This window comes from Stegodyphus dumicola, chromosome 11, assembly GCF_044657685.1.
Source record: "Stegodyphus dumicola isolate Sdum_Otavi_A_Nest chromosome 11, ASM4465768v1".
Taxonomy (NCBI): domain Eukaryota; kingdom Metazoa; phylum Arthropoda; class Arachnida; order Araneae; family Eresidae; genus Stegodyphus; species Stegodyphus dumicola.
This window is the reverse complement of record NC_140778.1, coordinates 41098726-41120584: the sequence shown is the minus strand read 5'-3', so window position 1 is coordinate 41120584 and position 21859 is coordinate 41098726. Positions and strand designations below refer to the sequence as shown.

The window sequence follows — 21859 nt, the reverse complement described above, 5'->3', positions numbered from 1 at the left end:
AACTTTTCACAGCAACGAAGTGACGGCGAACAGGCCAAAATTTGCTCATTGCGCAAGTTTTTATAATGGTGAAACTGCGCTCGCCTCTCAAATCTACACGAATTCTAGAATAAGCGAACTTTGATGCATAGTGAGGCAAATAGGAGATATATAAATTAAATTACATTTTATTAATGAAACTTAAGCATAAATGCTTCAAAATCGCGTTCAACAGCATTTTAGACAAACGCGCCTCCAATTCAGTTATGCCGAAGTCTAGGCTATATGGATTCTATGGCATTCTTAGCCACGCGGACTTCTAGACTCAGGTTGGGCACTAGAGGGATAATTTTACTGATATACGTCTCTGCGTAAACTACAAATAACAAGCATCCAGCATTTTAAAGATCATAAGTAAATTGGAAGGCAGAAATTAAATAGAACGAATCCATTTCTGGTTATTACGCTAAATAACCAGAAATGCACCTTATGCAGAAGCTAGAAGCACAGTGAATAACACCGAACAGTATTCAAATACACCTTATATAATTACTGTGAAATCAGTAACATTAATCGGCATGAAAGCAGCGTGTCATTAAAAAACACACACAAACCTCTGAAACCACATAAGAAACCTTAGTTTAGCAGAAAACCAGAAGCAAAAGTATCTGTAAATCTGAAAATATTATAAAGCAGATTAAGCACCCAAAGATCTATAAATATTTGCCAAGTCTCTTTTAAGAGACTATACTAATGAACGTGACTATGAGAGTATGGAAGTAGAAGAAGGATTAGAATTACGCAAAATTCTGCTTTCTTTTCGAAAAATGTAGCAACATTAGCGAACCAAACTCTCTTATTGGTTAACCCAACAGGCGTGAAACTGCCTTACCGTACACCACGATTTTGATAACATCAAGAACCCGGCTGGAATCCACCGTCACGATTCCTTTGCTGTATAAGAAACGTGCTGAAAACGTGATCAGAAAATTGAGCTTCGGAGACACTCATTAGTACCAAATGACTGAAAGAATAGCGTGGATCATGTTACTAGTGGTGTGGATTTAATAAATACGTCAGAATTATCTTTCGAATGCCTTACAGTTTGCAACCTGCCAACAGACATTTGCTGCTTAGGTAGACATAAAAATGTTGCTCACTGTTTGCTCATTGTAGGAGCTTCCAAATGAAAGCAATAGTCAGAGAAACTTAAATAACTCTGTTGAGCAATTATCTACACCATACCTAATTTTAGCTAGCTTTGATGGACATAATCTTCTGTTTGGGGGGGGGTTAAACTTAAACTCAAGCAAATAGAGGAAAATAATTTTGTATTTACGAAATAAAGGTGACAATCCTTATTATATCAGAATAGAAGAATACAACCATGATATTGATTCGACCATTTTCTCTCTAGCCTGTCCATGTCTACTTGACAGAAGCAATGGTGAATGAAGCCTTGATTGATGAAGCAACTGAATATGTCAAAGATACTGTAATCTAGAATCAGAACGCGTAATATGTCATTTAATAAATTACCAGCGTATCTAAAACAGCTGTAGAACCACAAACGGAAGGGAACTTACAGAAATCAGAGATTTGGTTTGATTTATTTAATTATGGCAAAGCTATCGAAGGCTATCTGCCCAAAGTGAGGATGCCTTCGTGGAGATTTTTCTAAGGAAAACTGGCTCGTATAAAAGTTACACATGACGAAACCACGAACAAAAAGGCATGAAGCCAGGCCTTTCTCAGGGATTCGAGCAGAGGTCAGAACTACCAGTGGCCAGCGAATTAACCTCTCGGTCGTTATTGAGCAGTAATAGACTTCGGGAAAAACATGGACAATCATTCGACATTACTGTACCATTACCAGCCTCTTGACCTTCAATAAGGAAAATCGCAGAAACGAAGAGTGATCCAAGCGCAGCTAGAGGTATTCATAGGTAGGTAGTTATGGCGCGGTCCACCCTCCCGGCAAGCCCAAGCTCGCCTTATGGCTTTTCTTGACTGGCCATGAAGGAAAAACATAAAGGACAACACAATATGAATAAACGAAGGCACCAGCAGCCATATTGTGTGTTCTTTGTAATTTTCTATTCCAAATGAGATGAATGTTTTAATAATTCTTTTCATAATCTCTTTTGTTTTGTTTTTTGCTTCGTTTCCAGTATAAACCGCATTTTTAAAGTCCATTTTGCTATTCCTGAGGTCTTTTGTTAAGTCACATTTTTGCTCATAGTGCCTGTTATTTCCCAGCTTTCCGCATAATAAAGAGTCTGCGTTTCCTTTAATTTTGAATCTATTTAGGTAAGCCGGAAATGTATCGTGACCTGAAAGGATCTGACAAAGGTCTTATCGTCGGGCCGTTTCGCCGTCAAGACATATTTTTCTTTACACGACTGTATTATATCTTGCCGTATTATTTTAAGTTGAATTAAACTAATAACTCTGTTCAGTTTAATAATTTAATTTAATTTAATAAACATTTGAAAAATATAATATATACAATGTTTTTTGTGTACAGTTTTAGACAAATACAGCGTTACACATGACATATTAATTTTAAGAGAGTAAGGTGTGGAAAGGATTCCAGTGTAATTCCGTTTTCCATTCAGATTTCATAAAAATGTGAATTTTCTACTTGTATCAGTGATTTATCTGAACTAGCCGATTAAAATTTCAAGAAATTTTGACTAATCATGACGAAATTTTGACGAATTTTGTACACGCATAATTTTAAAATCGATAATATAACTTCTGTTATATCAGATGTTTAGCCCCACTTCTCTTTGATACTGATGTAATTTTCCAACTAAATGTGTCTTTCTTTATATCTCGTACTTTCTTTATATCTCGTACAACTATATATATATTAATAAAACTTTATTAAGTATACAAAAGGTAAAAGATAATCAGAATTATTAAACTAAATAAATTTAATACGATTATAATACGGCATGATAAAATAGAGTAATGTAAAGAAAAATATATATGTCTTGACGGCGAAACGTCCCGATGGCGAAATGTCCTAGACCCGTCCTTTCTACGGACTGAATCTCTCCATTTTTTTATTCCATCCTTTATACATATTTAGGTCAATTTACCTTATTGCTTTCCGTTTAGATCCTCGATAATCTATTCTTTCTATATTTACCTCAGTAGCAGGTTCTTTTGCAAAGGCGTCCGCCTGCTCACCTCCCTCGCATCCAGCGTGCGCTTTCGCTCAAGAAAGTTTTATTCGGCGTTTTGAGGAAAGATTCCTATACAGTTCTTTCACTTTTTGAATACCAAAGCTCGACTTATCTCGGCTAGACAGGCTTTCTAATGCTCATACGATATCAAATTAATCTGAATTTTATGGTGCCGTGACAAGTTTCCTTTCATCCAATTCATCGCTTTTAAGATGACGGCTAATTCGGCTTGATAAACAGAGTTAAATTACTCTACTTTTTATTTTTTATTTCCCATTTTACATCTATGAAAATATACAACAAAAGCCAATCCAATGCTCTCTCAAATCTCGGAACCATCCGTATATATGTCTATTTCTCTTATTGTTGGTGTCTTATTAATATAAGGGATCGATATTCTATCCATTGGGCGAATCAAATTGATATTTAGCTTTTCAAAGGCACTTCCTGTTACAAAGTAATCTTCGTAGATTATAAAATCTTTTTTGCTAGTCCTTAATAAAATAATTCAAAAAATATATATATATATAGGATAAAGCAAGAGAGGGTGGATGCCCGACAACACGCACAGCACCTCTGTGGAGATAGTTCTAAATGGTCGGGTCACGCACAGCAGCCAGCTTCTCTGTATTGTACCTAATTTCATTCTTAGGCGTTGAAGCTCCAACGCTCTGGTTCCCCATGCTCCAATAGCAGTTGTGATCACTGGAATTATAACGTTTTTATAGATTTTGCATATTATATTACTTTTTCTTGCGAAAACGTCTTGTATAAAATTATGTTTATAGAAATTCAAAATGCCCTTGCTTTTCCTATGAACATAGCTAGAATGTTCTGTAAATGTTAATTTGTTGTCTATAATTATTTCCAGGTATTTCATGCTTGTTACGAATTTTATTTTTGTTCCATAATATAGGAACCTTGGATTTCTTATGCGAGTTTCTCCTCTTATGCCAGGGATATAATAGTACCGAATTGCCTCTGGGAATATATAGTATTCATAGGTGTCTTACGTTTCTGCAATAACATTACCTACACCAAACGGGTATGGGAGGGAGTGAGGAAAGCAAACAAGAGTATATGATGACCGTCCGCTTTCTATTTTTAAAAAGATGGTCTTAAGGCATATGGGGCCATCGCATATTTCAGATACTGTACGAGTTATTCAGAAATTAAAACTTCCTTTATCATGTCGAAATGCATGGTTGCATCTTTAAAATCAATCACTCTTCCTCCTTTATAGTTAATGGGAACACTCGTGGCTGGTCGAATGCATAAATATTTAAAAACATTGTTTGGGGATTTAATTGAGGCTGTTTATTTCTGGAGCGATTCCGAAATCGCCATTACTTGGATTAAAGGTTCGCCAAATAATTGAAAACCATTTATCGCCAATCGTGTCACAGAAATACAAGGTATATGCAACAAAATATTGTGGAACTACTGCTAAGGAAAACAAAATCATTCAGATTTACTGACTCGAGGAATTAGAGCTCAGTCACTAGTTAAGAATGATCTGTCGTGGCATGTGCCACACTGGTTACGTTTTCCTACTGAAAACTTTTCGAAACAAAAGAAATTACAACCAAATTCAGAATCGTTAGAGTTAAGAAAATGTATTATTTTGATTGCACCTGTAATTAACAATAAATCCCCAACTTTGCATATACAAAAATTCAGTTCTTTAGGAAAATTACTTCGAATTACTGCATATGTATTAAGATTTATTGTGAGCCTTCTGAAAAGGTCTACAGAGAATGGACCTTTAAGTTCTTTTGAGATTGAAGCAGCTGGACTTTATTGGGTAAAAATTACGCAACGAGAATCATATCAAGTGGAAATAATTAAGTTATTAAATAAAAAATCAATTCTCGATTCTTCTATCTACTCCCTTAATCCAAGGCTTGATAAGGAGGGAATTATTCGGTTGAAAGGTCGCATTCAATTTGCAGACTGTCACGAGAATTTAAAACACCCTATTCTATTACTTTCTAAATGCAAGTTTAACGAGTTAATCATCATGGATTCGCATGAAAAGATATTCCATGCTGAAGTTAATTCGACCCTAACTCATCAGAGACAAATATTGGATCTTTAAGGGATGACAGCGTGTTAAGACTATCATCAGCAAATGTGTGATATGCAGACGATATAGTGCTCGGCCTGGGGTACAGGATATCGCTCCACTTCTTCCAGACAGAATCCAAGAGTCGCCTCCATTTGCTGTGACCGGGTTGGGTATCGCCGGCCCATATTTTAAGAAAGATAGGCAAGGTAAAGTTTAACGTGTGCGGTCACTCGTGCCTTACATATAGAGATAGTAACTGATCTCAGCACTGAAAGTTTTTACTAGCTTTCCGAAGATTTTTAACTCGCCGAGGGCTGTGTACCACCGTGTACTCCGATAATGCCAAGACTTTTAAAAGAGCTGACAAATAACTAAAACATATTTTCAAAACTTTGAGTGACTCATCTGTGAAAGAATTATTTTCTGCTAGAGGCATAAATTTGAAATTTATTGTTGAGAGGGGTCCATGGTGGGGAGGGTTTGGGAGCGTATGGTACGAACCATAAAATCCAGCTTACCCAAAATTATTGGTCGATCATCCCTTACTCTGAAAGAACCTGAAACAGTGCTCATTGAAATCGAGGCAATGATTAATTGTAGACCAATTACCTACGTGTTTTCCGATCCCAATGAACCTTCTCCACTAACACCCTCTCAATTTCTGGTTGGTAGACGACTACTATCTCTGCCTGCTAGTAAAATAACATCCCAGAAATCTCTGGACAATAGGTAAAATTTTGGAATTAATGCCAGTCAGAGATGGTAAAATAAGATCTTGCATAATTAAAAATCTACTGGTACCTTAAAAAGGCCTATACAGTTGTTATATAATATGGAACTTATCTAATGTTTCTATTTTATATTTTTAGGTTTGATTCTCCTGACCTTGCTGATAGGTATCATGTAATTCTTTGTAAAATTCATGTGCTTATAATTATGTATGCATGTTTGTTATATTTAGCCATTTCTCTAGGATTGATTGTCGAATATTAATTGAATATTCTAGAATATATTATTAAAAGATAAACTCTCCACCGAGTTCAGGTGGGTACTGTTGCATAATTTGAAGAAAAAGGCTAGAGGGCGTTGTTGCTCGCATAGGTGAGAGAAAAATGTTTTCATGTTGAAGGCGGCGGCCTAAGAATAAGCTCTCTATATAGTGAATTAAAATATTGTTAAAAATGTTAAAGTGTTAAAACTCACTGAACAACCATCAGAAGGCATAGAAGGGAGAGAAAAATAATTAAACAACATTTCACTCACAGGTGGGATACAATTTTTTCCAAATTAAAAGATCCATAGTGTCTAATCCAATATTCTGGAAAAAAGATCAAAGACCATTTTTCTTGCAAAAACACTTTAGGATGCCTCAGTTATTCTCAGGAACAACAGATGCCGAAACTGAGAGCGAATACTTAAATCTGGAACGGATCTATGGGTCAAGAATCGATCTAAGGACACAAAATTCTAACTGTTACGCCCGTAAATAAGGAACTGCTTCGCGAATGTCCATTCTGGAATGCATCTGTGTCAGGAATTGCATGTGCCGGAATCCAAGGACAAATGCGTGCATCTGAAGCGCGTCATTGCCAGGAACCGCAGGTGCCGGATGCTAAGGACTGACACGCTTCTGTGGGTCGTGAACCGCCTCGAGAATGTATATTTTTCGTGTTCGGAATAGATAAAGAAGTAGAGCGAAGAAGGGAAATCTAACTTAAAATTTTGGTAAAGACATAGCGCAAATAAACATGCTTTTCAACCCATGGTCACGTTAAGCGCGGTATCAAACTAACTGCTTCAGGCAGCCCGCAGCAGACCACGACCGCCGCAGGGCAAACGCCCCGCGATCTCTCTTTGCTAACTTCACATCATAAAACTCAAATATGTCTCTCTTAAATACCGGCGCAGGCCGCCAGCAGCAGGCCGAGCCCGCAGCGGGGCAAACTCCCCGCGATGTCTTTAAAGTAACTTAACTGCTCTAAGACTCAAATCTCTTTGACTTCTACACCCGTACAAACTCCGAAGAAAACTCGGTTTCTCCACCCACTAAAAATTATAGGCCGTAAAATTACACATAAAATTAAACTTAACCAATCCGAAAATTTCTTTTTTTTTTATTAATTTGCTGAAAAGTTTCCCCCTCAACAAATCAAAATAGAGACGCGGTACAATAACCTGTTGACCAGCTGGAAACAGTGAGTCTCCCAAAGGCGTGAGAACCCAAAATTCGACCCCAAGCTAACAAGCGGAAAACAAAGAGATACGAATTAATGCTGCTCCTTAAAATGAAATTTACAGGCGCCATTTAGTCCTAAAGAAACTCATTTTTAACACTTGCAGCATTCACAGAGAAAGGGAAAAAAGTCAATTAAGTATTCCTTTTAACACCCAGAAAACAAATCTTCAGCAGCACGAAAGCCTCTTGGATATCGTGAAACGCTATTCAAAAAGAAGTCGTTTTCGTCCCAAGAAATGCTCCCTATCTTTGTTACAAAAATTGAACCATTAAAAAATAAGTAGCTAATTTTAACTTGTTACAATATACATATATACATTCCACTACGTTCTTTACAATTGCAGTTTAAATTAAATACCTAAATATTGATTAATTAAATAAGTACAATTAAAAATTCACTACGCAATATTTCTCTATTTATTTTCTGACATTATTGCTATTCTTGAATCGGTTTTTCTTATTTCAAAACAACGGTAAAGAAAATTTACTCTTTGTGACACACTGAGTGCAATGAAATCGTTTGAATATAGAAGTTAAGAAAATCCTCTGTTGAGTGAAGATCTTCAAACTTTACATTATCCTTTACGATATTCTTCGAATCCTCTCCACATTTGTATAAAAGCAATTAGCTCTCAGACACTGTTGCTAAATCTTTTCAAGCAGTCTATGGACCTTATAACACTTATTCAGATATCAGAAAATATGTGTGGCAACAAATTCTTCTGAAATGGCAGCAGGACTAAGGTATATAAATACCCAACAAGCTACTGCATGTAAGTCTGAAATCAAGTATTGGATGATGAGCAGAAATTGAAAAAGATACGTTCAAGAAGAAGTTACTGATTGATCACTCTTGAATTACCCATAAGTGTCCGCTAAACGGAGCAAATGCCACACTTTGTAGAAATGCCTATGTTTCATTGTTTTTGGCTTATCATGTATTATGCAAGCAGATGAACTTGCAAAAGAAGCTATATCGATGTACATAAAAAGCCAAGAAGTCATCTCATTACCAATGTACAACCAATAACAAAGACAGCAGACAACATGGTAACACGGATGGGATGCCATGAAAAGGCAAGGACGACTCTCAATTCCAAATTGTGATACTAATAGACTTATAGCTACTCCATAAATAAACTAGATTCCGTCACACCATGGCCCATGGAGGTCTACAATATATATTAAATGCTCAATAAGAAAACATATCTACAGTCGTCCATTAAAACTATTGGAAAATAACTTCTTCATACAAGGGAAAGAACACAGAAAACAAAATCAGCAAAATAATGAATATGGCAGCACACATAGGCACAGATTTATGCGAACCCTGATGAAGAATTTTCGACATGATGAATAATTTCGTTAAGCCAACAATTTTCTCCATCTCTCTTGTCCTTTTACCAGGTGTTTCGCATACATGAAATGAATTGGCCATTACAGTTCGTTTTACAAAATCTCGTATGAACTATGTTTCAGAAAAGTGCGCATCAAAACGTCTCGTTATAAGCATCGGGTTGCCATAAGTGCAAGGGCCAAGCATATACTAACAATTCGTTTTCATAATCTGGTCAACCATTAATGCTGGAGGAATACTGAAATTTGGAAAAATGCTTGACTTGCACAAAAGAGAAGTCGAAGGATAAATATTGTTAATGCATTGAAATCTTGTTAATCCGGTAAAGCATTGATGCTCTCTCCTGCCCTCAACTATCAACTATCTGTCGTTAATATTTTAACTGACCGTAGAAATATTAAATTTTTCAGATTGGAACATTTTAGTTCTTTCATCACAGCTATAATCAAGTTGACTGAAATTAATCCTCATTTTAATCTATTTGGCTTTCTAAAAGTTAAATTGTTGCAATTATATGTTTTAATCCAGATTAATGTGTTTTTAACATAGAAAAATGTGTGCATTTTGAAAAATTAATGTAAAACAATTAGTTTTCAAAGCAATTTACTGACTGTTCTGTTCTTTTAAATTCAATTTTAGATGTTTTAGAATAATTATATTTTAACATGAGTTTTTTATTGCCATGGCACATAGCTTTTAATGCTTTATGTATTCTCTCTATAAACGTGGCTTATCCTGACTACTCAGATTGTAGGCCGTTAAACAACACCACCAAGAAAAGACCATGCCGAAAACTTATAAGCAAAAGTTCTTTAAACGTGAGGACCATAGCACATTTTTCCACAAAAGACAGCAGAAAATTGGATGCACTTAATTTAGCTCTAAGGGAGTAAAAATTGCATAAAACCACGAGACAGCAGGGTTTAGTTTGTTTCATTATGGCAAAGTTCACGGCACCGATCTGCTTAATGCAAGAGATGTCTTCTTCGAAGACGTTTTAATGGAAATTGACATGTATCTATATTACACAAGGGGGAAAGCATGAAAATGCCCATATATCAACGCGTTCGCCAAAATTTGAACTCGAATCGAACTAACAGTGCAGAGAAACTTTACCATTAGGTGCTAGATGAAGCAAGACCACACAACAAAAAAAATATTTTATAATATATTATATTATTAACAAAACACACATTTCAAAACATCTGCTGGAAAGTGTTGCTGTTAGAAAAATTTTAGAAATAATGTTTAAGACTGGCGCTTGCTTGAGCGTGAAATGATAAAATTATGGAAGAAATGTTTGAAATAACATTTAGTAATTTTAAAATACATTTTACTATTATAATAGAGATCTATTTGGTTATAAAAAGTATATATTATATTGTTAATTTTTGGATTTTAAAAACTTTCAGTAGCTCAAGGGTCATAGGACTGTTGCCACATCCCTAATAGGACAATGTTAGTCTTCTGTCATCGCATCCTCACCCGCCAGTGAGATTTCAGAGACAATGCATCTCATTGTTTTCTTATTTTGACTATATTTTATCTTAAGATGCAGACCTTTATGGTGTGCATCTTAAGATAAAATATTTAAACTTTTGTGAGGTCCCTCGTATGATTCTTTAATAAGCTCTGGTAAGAGCGGAATTAATTCCCGCTGTAAGCCAGAATGTGCAACTAAAGCATCGAAGCATTAAAAAGTATATTCTAAATTGCGTGAAAAAGAATGTAAGTACAGTGCTTGCAAATACGGTTGTAATGCTTTATCTGATGGAAGTTAGTTCCAAAATAAAATTTTTGTTGACGATATAAAGCGAAAGAGAATGCACTTTTAACTGCCTAAACTATTTTTATATAAAAATAGAATACTGAATATTGCTGAGAACTGCAGTATTATCATAGTTCTATTTTTACATATATCCAAACTGTAGCCACTCACAGGTACTGAACACTAAATATCACATGTTACTATTTACAAATTACGAAATACTAAATGTTACAAAGGACTTAAATATACCATTTTCCATTATATGATTTTAATTTTTACGGTTATTTCTTCTGAAATTGCAATGCTGGCAGTTTGCTTTTAGTTTATTCAAAAACCAAATACCTTTTTCACATGTTCTTCCGAAGTAGGGAGGTTTGCAAATGCATTTATAATCTCCAACAACCTCGGAGCATTTACCGTGATTTTTGCATGGATTTGGGTTGCAAGGACCTGAAGAAAGAAAAAAAAATGTAATAATTTTTTTTCTTTACCAAAAGCAATTATAAAAATAATAGTTTTTGAATGTTTGTGCAGTAACGGACTTTTCTCACACAGTTTCCCAAAGTAGGGATATGGGCACGTGCAGTTATACAGTTCTTCTACTACACTACAACTCCCACCATTTTGACAAGGATCTGAGCTGCAGGGACCTAGAAAGAAAATTCTGATTTAGGTTGAGTTTTTCTGTTTTTTATATTCAAACCCACGTTTTTCAAAAATCATTATATTTGAATGTTTAATTTAAAAAAGTACCTCTCTCGCAATTTGTTCCTGAGTAAGGGTTTTCACAAATGCAGATATAAACATCTGCACCTATTACACATTCGCCTGCATTTAGGCAAGGATTTGGGCTACACGGATCTAAAAAAAAATTTATGAAGTATTGAAAGTTTGTTTTAGTTTGTTTAACAATTAAAGAATATATAGTATTTAATTTGTATTGATTTAACACTAGAATTTCAATGTAAAAATAAAAACAATTAGATTTTTCACGTTTCAGTTCTGCATAAAATGCAGTAAAAGAACGTTTCTATTTGAAATCAGTTATATTATATTTCTCACACTTATGACAAGGGATACGATTACGAAAATATAAGAATGTGATGAGTACACCACATGGCTTCCTTGTATGGAATATTAAATTATACATTATTTTTTTTTCTTGCAAATGATTTAAACTTATTGAATTGAATTAAATCTACTTCGTAGATAGCGAATAAACCACAAGAGAAAAAATGCATTGTTTAAAATTCACTATATTTTTTTACCACAGCGACATTCTGGCGTTAGGTTCACTTAACAGCGTTTCATCTCATTCATTTTAAAACTCAGAATCCACAAAATTTATATCATCTGAAGAATTATCTAATCGTTGCTACATGTTCTATTCAATTGCTATAATAAATCTAAAACGATATATAAAAGAAATTAAACAAAAAAGAAGCAGTTTTCACATGCGATTCAGTATTTCTCATTCAATTAATTCAGTTCATAATACATAAAACCTCAAAATATCGGTATACGAAGTTAATCTTAAGCACTAATTTCATCGAATAAATTCCAAAATGGATTACGCATGATTTAATTCGCCATAATAAAAGAGGGCCTTATCTTTGTTGTTGCGAAGCTTAGTTTCTCTAGATTGGCAACAAATCTACTATTCTGAAAAGTTTTAAATGCAAAGAAATATTGTTGCTTTGGTAAAAGTAATTAGGCTTAGTCGCACTTAAACAACTTTTAAATTGTTGATTAATTGTACAAATATTGCAGGCAGATTTACTAAAGGCATAAAAACCTTAACCGCAAGATAAGAATAACATAATTCAATCATCTTTAAAGCACAAAATGCACAAGTTACGCATGTATAAGAATAAAGAAACTCAGATCACTGAGCCGAGTAACAAAACTGGGTGGGGAGTTCAAGACGATATCCTTCAGTAAGTAACACTTCCACAAAATAGTTAATGAAATATAATAGTAAAGCTACAGATTTGAAATAAATACCAGTACCGTTGCGCGTTCTGGCGCTTGTTAGACCAAATACAGTCCGCATGACTTTAAGTATTTAAATAGCTACTCAGCGTCTACTCGCGCTTGCTATTTTAACAGAGTTCTTTTGTTACCACCTTCGCGTGGAATCAACATTTGACATCATCGTCTTTCGCCTCGTTCTTGCTGCGGGTACAGCTACAAAGTTCATTATATACGTGATACGACTATACTGCAGAACTAGAATGGGTGCTGTGAAAATTCGCATGCCTTCCACAAACAAGGAGAACTTGTTTCTAAAAAACTATTGCTAGTAGTAATTGCAGCAAACACTAGAAACCGCAACTACAGTCTCGTGATTCAGATAGGTAACACACATTCAAAAATACATATATTTCAACTCTACATATATCTAGAAAATTGTTATTAAAACCTCATCATCATCATCATTATTATTATCGTCATTGTTATTATTTTAACTTTCGTGAAGTATCGGATCTCTATGAATCTCTGCTCTGTCAACGATAATGCAGGCCTTTCGAGCATAAGGAGCTGGTATCTTACTACCGTTCTCTAGCAAGGCTGACTGCTCTAAGACCTAACCATTGCGCAAATGATTGCTCGAGCCACACTGGAATTAGTCAGTGATTAAAATAATAAGTAGTACGAATGAAACTTAACTCTTATGTGGTTTCTAAATTAACACTCTTTTAGAAGAAATTTTGAGAAAACATATAGATTTTTTTTTTTTTTTTTTTGCTTTTAGTTTACAGTTTTTAAGTTCATTGCTTTCCCTATTGTTCCCTAAATTCTACGTAACAAGGAAACTTTGCGATAAGGTTTGCTCTTCTATACCAAAGCCAACCAATAATAATAACTCTTCTATACCAAGCGTGATGACATCGACGTCCCGAAGCCCCATTTTCAATAATGCGGTATGAATGTGTTACATATGTAGCTGTCCAAAGAGCGAACTGACGTCTCTGACACGCGGTAATACTGTAGCTAGTGTCGGAGAGAAAACTGTACGGCCTTAGGATGCAGGGATCTTACCTGTATCCTGAGCTTAGTACATCTGCTTTTTCCATTGCCAATGCCAACACATTTTAAAGTGTCACTGATTTATAGCTTTTGTAAAACAAAACTTAGTCGTAAGTTATTATATTTATTTTAATTTTAACTGTCGGTATAGTAATTAAAACTCGCTGATGTTTTTGTCAAGAGAATAATTTGCGCCTTGCACAGTTGACAATTCCTTCTTGAATAAAGACATAAGCAAAATTGCATTCCACCTCGCATGTGTTGTCGTTTCAGCAAGCATTTGGTCCCAGAAAATAGATAAACATGAAAAGTACAATATTGTACTCAGACGTCATTGTTCAAAGTGGTTAAAAAATAGCCTTGTCTTAAAATTGCTGATACGTTCTTAAAATCAAAATAAAAACTTCATAACTTTATTTAAAAATCACAATATTTGCTCATAATAAAAAAATATTGTGGTCTCTAGTGCGAAGAACTATTTATTTAATATTTGACTTACATTATTATTTAAGAGGATTAGAGCAACTCAGCATGATCCAATGCTTGGCACTGTGTCGTGTCAGCCTGCATCCCAATACGAAATGTAGGGTGTCTTTTGTAAATGCGCAAAGATAGTTCTTCCAAACTTGTGACTACAGTATCTGCGGTAAACACTTGAAGAAGCGTTTGTACTTCAACAGGGGAGAATCTGGAAGTTATTCAAGAAATATTCACCAAAAGTACCTCTCCCCCCTCGAGCAAATCGTTCTTAGAAGTTCTTGAAAGTGGACTATTATAGCACAATAATACCGTTTTAAAGGAGCTAGACAATCGCATTTTGTAAAGAATTGTGATCTCGACAAATCACGCGCTGTCAAATTTTGAGTAATTCTTCCCTGTACTTATCACTCCGAAATAAATACAAGAAATACACGTTAGCAATACAAGTCTTCTAGTTTAGGAACTAGCAAGAAGTTTTACTACATGCAAATGCTAATAAAACTATATTCTTAATTAGTGTACTTATTGGTATGCTTATTAAAATTGCTGAAACAGATTAAAAATTCCTGATTGATCAGAGGAGATAATTCATGCCATGCGCAATTTAGTATTAGCCACTACGCTTAAAACTTTTAGAATTTAAAATTAATCTTTAGAACAGACAAGTAATTGAATTTAAATAAATACTTTTTTCACACTGCCTTCCTGAGTAAGGGGATAAACACGAACATACATAATCCCCATCTACCACTCTGCATCTGCCTCCGTTATGGCAAGGGTTTAGGATGCAGGGATCTAAAAAAGAAAATAAAATCAAAACAACAATTTATTCTTATTTATTATTATATTTCTATTATTGTTATTTATTTTTGCGCTTATTTAGCCCTTTGTTGTCATGCATGTTTATAAGGTTAGCCAATGAACGGAGTTACAAACGCAATAACAATTAAAGTTACAAGTATTTTAATTAAAGCAAATACTTTTTTCACATTTCATTCCTGAATATGGAGCTAAACACGAACATACGAAACTTCGACCTAACACCGAGCAGCTGCCTCCATTTTGACAAGGATTTGGTTCACAAGGACCTAAAATAAAAGGATGAATATTTAAAAGAATATTCTTGATAAATTAATAAACTTCAGAAATTACCGTGCTTGAATTTTTAAATGAAACAAAATACATTTTTCACATAATCTTCCTAAATATAGATTAATGCAGGGCAATTATATTATTTCTTACAACATTACATTTCCCATCATTCCTACAAGAACTTCAATAGCAAGGATCGGAATAAAATATCTGAAGTTTAAAAGTTATTCCTTTTTGTCTTTCTGATTACAAATATTTACAATTTTATTTTTGAATATTTCAGTTATAAAAAATTAACTTTTTCATAATAACGTCCAGAGTAGGTATGCTTGCAAGAGCATCCATGTGTGCCACCGTTCTTACAAGGGACTGTGCGCATGGATGTGCGATATAAATTTGAGTATTCAAGATTATCTTTCTGTTTATCGTGCATAAAATAATCGAAATACTATTCTTTGAACGTTTAATTTGAATTAAATACCTGTTTCGCAGAACTTTCCAGAGTAAGGCGATTTGCACGTGCATTTATATTCTTCATCAAATTTGTGACATGAACCTCCATTTTTGCAAGGATTTGAGTCACAAGTACCTAAGAAAAGTAAAGAGAATAGAAAAGTTGCTTTTATCTTAAATAAAAAATACTGTATTTAAATCAGAATTTTCTTTCTTAAATTCACTAAAAACTGTCAGCCATTTTCTGAGCATTTATTATGGTAATTTCATTTAGAACATTTATGTGGAACTAGCCGAATTTGCATGTGTTGTGTCTGTCAATAAAGGTATGAGTATGAGGGATGTTTCTTAGTGATATATTTTATAGAATACAAATTTTAGCATAAAAAGTCGCTAGCCTTAAGAATGAGGTTGTTCTAAGACATGTTCAGCAAACACAGCGCTTCAACAGAATGAATTCATTCGCACTTCTATTCGGATGTTATACAGGATTCTTAACACTCGTTTCACGGCAAAACAGGCTCTTTCGTTGCTCCAAAAATCTCTTCCATTTTCCCGAATTATGACAGTGGCATTTGCTGGCAAATATGCAACTTCAAAATGTTCATGACGGACGTTTAATTCATACGCTGTGTACTGGTAAACTCTTTATTCATTTAGAACATCGGGAATTTTCTTTTTCCTATTACCTACAGTTTTATTTTCTTTCCTTTCTTTAACCACTCATATTGACACAGCGTAAAACTGTCACTTATTTTTCCGATATTTTACATCCTTTTAAACTTTTGGTTTCACATAAATAAATAAATAAATAAATATTCAAAATGAAGTATTTAAAAGTAAATAAAAAAGGCCTATGACTTGCGCTAAACCTGCAAAGTAAGTAAATAAAAAAGGCCTATGACTTGCGCTAAACCTGCAAAGTAATAAATCATAAATTTATAATAAGAAAACTTTTCATATACCATCTCCAAGGAACACAAATTTGAAACCATCAATGAAAATATTTTTTGGAATTTAAATTAGAATTCTAAATAATTTCAACTATGTTTAAAAATCTGCTAAGAAAAATCCTTAATCGCAAAAAAAAAAAAAAAAAAAAAAAAAAAAAAATCAAAAGTAAATCTTAAATATTGATAAATTAGCTACTGTCATTGATCACAGATTAATCGACTTATCAAGGGGATAAACCAATCTATCATCAATTAACAATAAGTAAATTAAGTGTGTGTGTGTGATTATGGCAAAGCCTCGAGGGCTATCTGCCTAAGGGGAGGGATGCCTTCGTGGAGGACTTTCTAAGGGAAACTGGCTCGTATACTCGTTACACATGGGGAAAATAACGAAAACGCCCATGCAGCCAGCCCGTTCGCGGGATTCGAACCTCGGGCCGAACTACCAGTGTTCAGCGACTTTACCGCTCGGCCGCTGGTGGGCCCTAACTAAATTAAGAGAGTGTTTCATCTTATTTCTAAGTAAGCATCAAATTATTTGCTAGATTCAAACCATAAGTCACATAAATACTCAATCCAAATAAAGACATTAGTCCCTTTAAGGCAATAGAATCTTGTAAAACAAAATAGCGATAAATCTTAAAATTAAAGTTTCTCAATAAGAACACAATTAATCTGAACGAGATGCTTACTTTAGAAGACATATCCCCTACACTCTCAATTTCAAATTCAAAAACAGAAATAAACATATTAGAACATTAAAATTTGATTCTAAATCCAAGAAGATAAAAAAAATGATAGAATCTTAAACTAAAAGTTTAAAACAAACAGTTAATTAGAAATTTAAAGATCAAAATAGTAAGTTAAAGAAAGTTTAGCCTAAATTGGCGAGAAAATTGAAATTATTCTTGGAGATATTACATAGAGAGTAGGCTGTTTACAAAATAGCTCTAAAAGCTTCTAGTTAGAAAATTAATTCAAAAAAAGTATTTAAAAGTAAATAAAAAAGGCCTATGGCTTGCGCTAAACCTGCAAAGTAATAAACCATGAATTTATAATAAGAAAACTTTCCATATTCCATCTCCAAGGAACACAAATTTAAAACATCAAAGAAAATATGTTTTAGAATTTAAATTAGAATTTTAAATAATTTCAACTGTGTTTAGTTATGTTAGTTAACTATGTCGCTCAAGCTTAGGCGATGTACAATAATATTAATCTGTTTCATCGGCATTATAAATATTTTCAGGACGGTACTTCATAGACCATTTAGGCTATTCATTTGACACTCATGTTCCTGCAACAAGTTTTGCTTCTCCATGAATATGTTTGTAAAAAGGATTTTTATTTTTCTTGCATCAGCTAAACCAGCCAGCTACTGTTACAGAAACACTTTTCACAATATTTTGGACTATGTCTCCAAATTTCAGCTTCATTAATGGACCATTAGTATCCTTTCGTTCTTATGACTAAATCGTTAATGTGTTTCCAAACACTATGAACATTCCCGCTATACATACATTTGATATTTCATTTCAGTTTTATTTGCAAATAATAGGCTCACTATTCTTCAGATTCTTTCATAACAGGATTGCGAGAAAATATTTCATTTAAGAGCTGTATTTCGTTGACTCATTTTTGGTAGTTTGACATAGCTGTTTAACAAGTAAAATTGCTACTCTAGATGATTACTCCTTTTTCTAGATTCCAGCGCAAACATGCTTCACTGAACTGGTTAGTCCAGTCTATCTTCCTAAAACTTAAAAAACGTGTTCCTTCATTCGTGTTTGCCTTAATATGGACAAAATCAGTTACTACAGAGAAGTCTCTGTTATTCCGCAATATCTGTAATCTATTTCGATTTTACTGGTAAACTTATCATTTATCTTTTATTTGACGACTACGATTTAAAATATTCATTCTATATTCTTTTGGTAACATTAATTGATTTGTTGATCACCATAAGGGAGGGGTTTTCCAAGTTTTCCCATATAGATGAGAGAGACTGTTAATTGAATAACAGTATCCAAATGATAACATTAACTATCATCGCACAGTCTCCTGTATATTATATCGCATTCACTGTAAATCAAAATATATATGTGGCAAAAAAGATTGCAGATAGGTAAGAGGATAGAATGTACACCTCTTCTGCCGCTATAATTTCTTACGCAGTACAAAGATCTCTGCGCAATACAGAATTAATGATGATCAAACTTATTCTTATATTTGAATTGGAAATGTTGGAGGACAGTTTTTTATTCAATAGAATCGATTACTCTCATATGAAGCATGGTGCAACGCAAGATTAGAGCACGAATTTTCTCATAAATCCGACTAACACTACAAGCATGCAGCCATTAAAATCAAGAACGTCCTATACGAAATAGGAAATGTAGCGAAATGCTATAGAATTCTTTTCTATGAACAGAAAAGGTAACTGCACGGCATTAGTTACATGTCGGAAATTACCCGACTTCCTCTTCGAACGTGCCAAGTCTTTCATATGTTGAGCCTAATAGGGGACCAAGTGATTAAGACCACTGAATAATTGATCGGAGTTCGAATCCACGCGAATAGGCTAATTGAATGGGTGTTTCCCGTTTTAATGTGAAATATAAGCCGATTTCTATTGAAAGGTCATCCGAAATGCATGTATTTTTGTGATAATCATGTAACATAACCTAATCTTTCACATGTTGCGAATTTTTCATTCTTCAAAAACTTTGGTATTTGGGAATAAAATGGAGTGCGCAGCTGATAAAAATTATAGGTGGAATCTTTGGATACGCATGCAGGAATATTATAAGTATCCAAGCCTGACTGGTCCATCACTCGTTCAATTAATATTTGCCCGAAACGCCATAACTTTTAACAGTTTGATGAGGTGAATACTCCAAAGACTCTGAGAGGGAAGGAGGCTGGAGACTTTTCTCCCTATACAGTTGTGACATTGAGAGACAATTCCAGGGAAAAAATTTCAGATATGCAAACATAACACTAATATGCAACAGGATGACAGAAGTGTACGAGTAAATTATGTTGCGAAGCAGAAAAATCATGTGTTTTTAATCTTTTAAACTTTAACTCGTATAGTTCTCACAACGCTTTAATTGTACTATAATAATAGTACAATTAAAGCGTTGTGAGAACCCGTGTAAAAGGAAAAATGAATAAAAATAAATTCAATAAAACTCCATGTTTCTTAAAAAGTATTCCCGCTCAAAAAAATGGATTAAGTCAACAGACCACCGTAAAAATACACACAAGATAAATAAATAAAATAAAACTATAATATACACATTTATTGAATTCTATAATAATTTTATATTACTAAATATTGGATAAGTGATCAGTAATCCTACCACATATTTAACAATGAAAAGTAAAATATAATGTCACACGCAATTACAGCTTACAACAATTAATAAACCTTAAAATGAAAAATAACACATATCTCATTCAAAAATTAACATACTCATATTAATTTGTAAGCTTACTATTTTTGATATTCAATAGCTCACTAATTAAGCTGGTGAACCAATCTTTAAACCTTCATTTACAGACTTTAAATTAACTGGTCATTATTCAAAATATTCTTCGTAGTTTTCATATATAAAATAGATGATTTACTTCTATGGAATTTGAAAAGATAGAGAGGTAGACAAATTTACAAATCACTCTCATATTTTCCGGAACATATAATCTTGAGGAAAGTGTGCAATTTATCTCACGGAGGAAGTCTATTTCGTTGAGCCAACACCTTAATTACAGTTACACACTCGCGCGTGTAAGTTCACTCTGCACAAAATTTCTGGAAAAGGGGTGAAGTCCTTTTTGTAAAATTAAACGCCCGATCAGAAAAAAGTGCGTTCTTCAAGAACATATCTCTATGCGTGAGGAACCACAAGAGCCAGATAGTAACAATTCACGTCGATCCGGAACTTCCAAATGTCAGGTATATTCACTAACGATCACGCGCTAAAGTAGTACCCAGGGACCTTCTTTATCAGGAACGCTTCAATAAACCAGGAAAAATGCCTTAAAAGGACCGAAACTGGAAAGGCACTGGCCAGGATATACATAAAAACCCACTGCAATACCTCGGGAATATCTATTTACAATCCATTATTTGATAAATTTACAACTATTGCCCTAATTTATTTCTTCCAGTAAATTTTACTTAGCAGCAGGTACGAGAAGGTAATTCTCCATTTCGGAGAATTAACTAGTTTAAGAATTTTAACAAAATATTTTTTTAGTTATAGTTAACTTAAAATTTCCTGAAATTTCATTGCAAGAAAATTTCCATAGATACTGAGTAAAAAAACTATACTCTTAAACTGATCAAATCAATCAACCAAATTTTAAAGTTAATCGAGGCAGAAAAAGGGTAGCTATTGTCCGAATAGATTACAACTAAACAAAAATAAAAAAGTAACGCTTATCTTTCCTTCTGGCTGACTTCCTGATGGTCAGGTGGAGCCAAAAATAAACTGCAATCTGGTGGAAAAGTCCGATGTGAAAGGTAAAACTCTACATTCAGCCGACCGAAGAATTTAGGTAGAAGCAGGTTACATCATTACATCATTACTGGGGATCCAATTCTTCTTCAGAGCAGTTGAAAAGAAACCGGAACATTAGATGTTGAAAATTTCTGATTAAGAACTTCTGCAGCCGCCCGATGAAGGTGGAGTCGAATACACTTTCCTTTAGTTGATTAAAGATGACTGTTGATTAAGCTCATAAGCGGAAGCATAATTAACGGAACTGAAGTTAGATGATTTACTGTTGGTCCCATTCGGCGGAAGCATAATTACCGGAATGGTTTATTTCTAATTAGCTGTCGAACTGAATATTGTATCATGATCTCCTTTAGTTAGCGATTATCAACAAGCTCCTTAATGGAAAGGCAAGATTAAGCCGGAAATTCTGTTCTTGGGCTATAACCACGAGAACTCTTGCTATCGTTTCCTATCGCAGAGCTGAGAAAAATCAAGCGAACATGGCGAGAGCCAGAAGCATCAAGAAAAAAGGGGCGAAATCCCTGCTTGCAACTCCTTTTAGATATGACGAGACTGCCACATTGGCTAACAAGAACTAGAAATTGTGAAAAACCCAGTTTTTATAACCACTGCCTCACGCTCTGTAAAATTTCTCCTTTTTACCAGTCCTTGAACTATACACAAACTTAAACCTCGCCAAACTGTCGTCAAGTCTGGAACACCTGCTAAAGACCGAGCTGGCAA

General features: G+C 34.2%; 1 protein-coding gene across 2 annotated transcripts in view; it reads right to left on the bottom strand.

The window, feature by feature from the left end:
* Positions 1 to 21859, bottom strand: part of LOC118201430 (uncharacterized) — a 185632-nt gene that overhangs the window by 33607 nt on the left and 130166 nt on the right. For both annotated transcript variants that reach the window (XM_085826621.1, XM_085826620.1), the window contains exons 11-16: positions 15686 to 15793; positions 15093 to 15200; positions 14800 to 14907; positions 11356 to 11463; positions 11145 to 11252; positions 10945 to 11052 (exon numbers count right to left, since the gene is read on the bottom strand). In XM_085826621.1, the coding sequence (XP_085682747.1) occupies positions 10945 to 11052; positions 11145 to 11252; positions 11356 to 11463; positions 14800 to 14907; positions 15093 to 15200; positions 15686 to 15793 (648 nt within the window). The remainder of the gene's footprint in view (positions 1 to 10944; positions 11053 to 11144; positions 11253 to 11355; positions 11464 to 14799; positions 14908 to 15092; positions 15201 to 15685; positions 15794 to 21859) is intronic.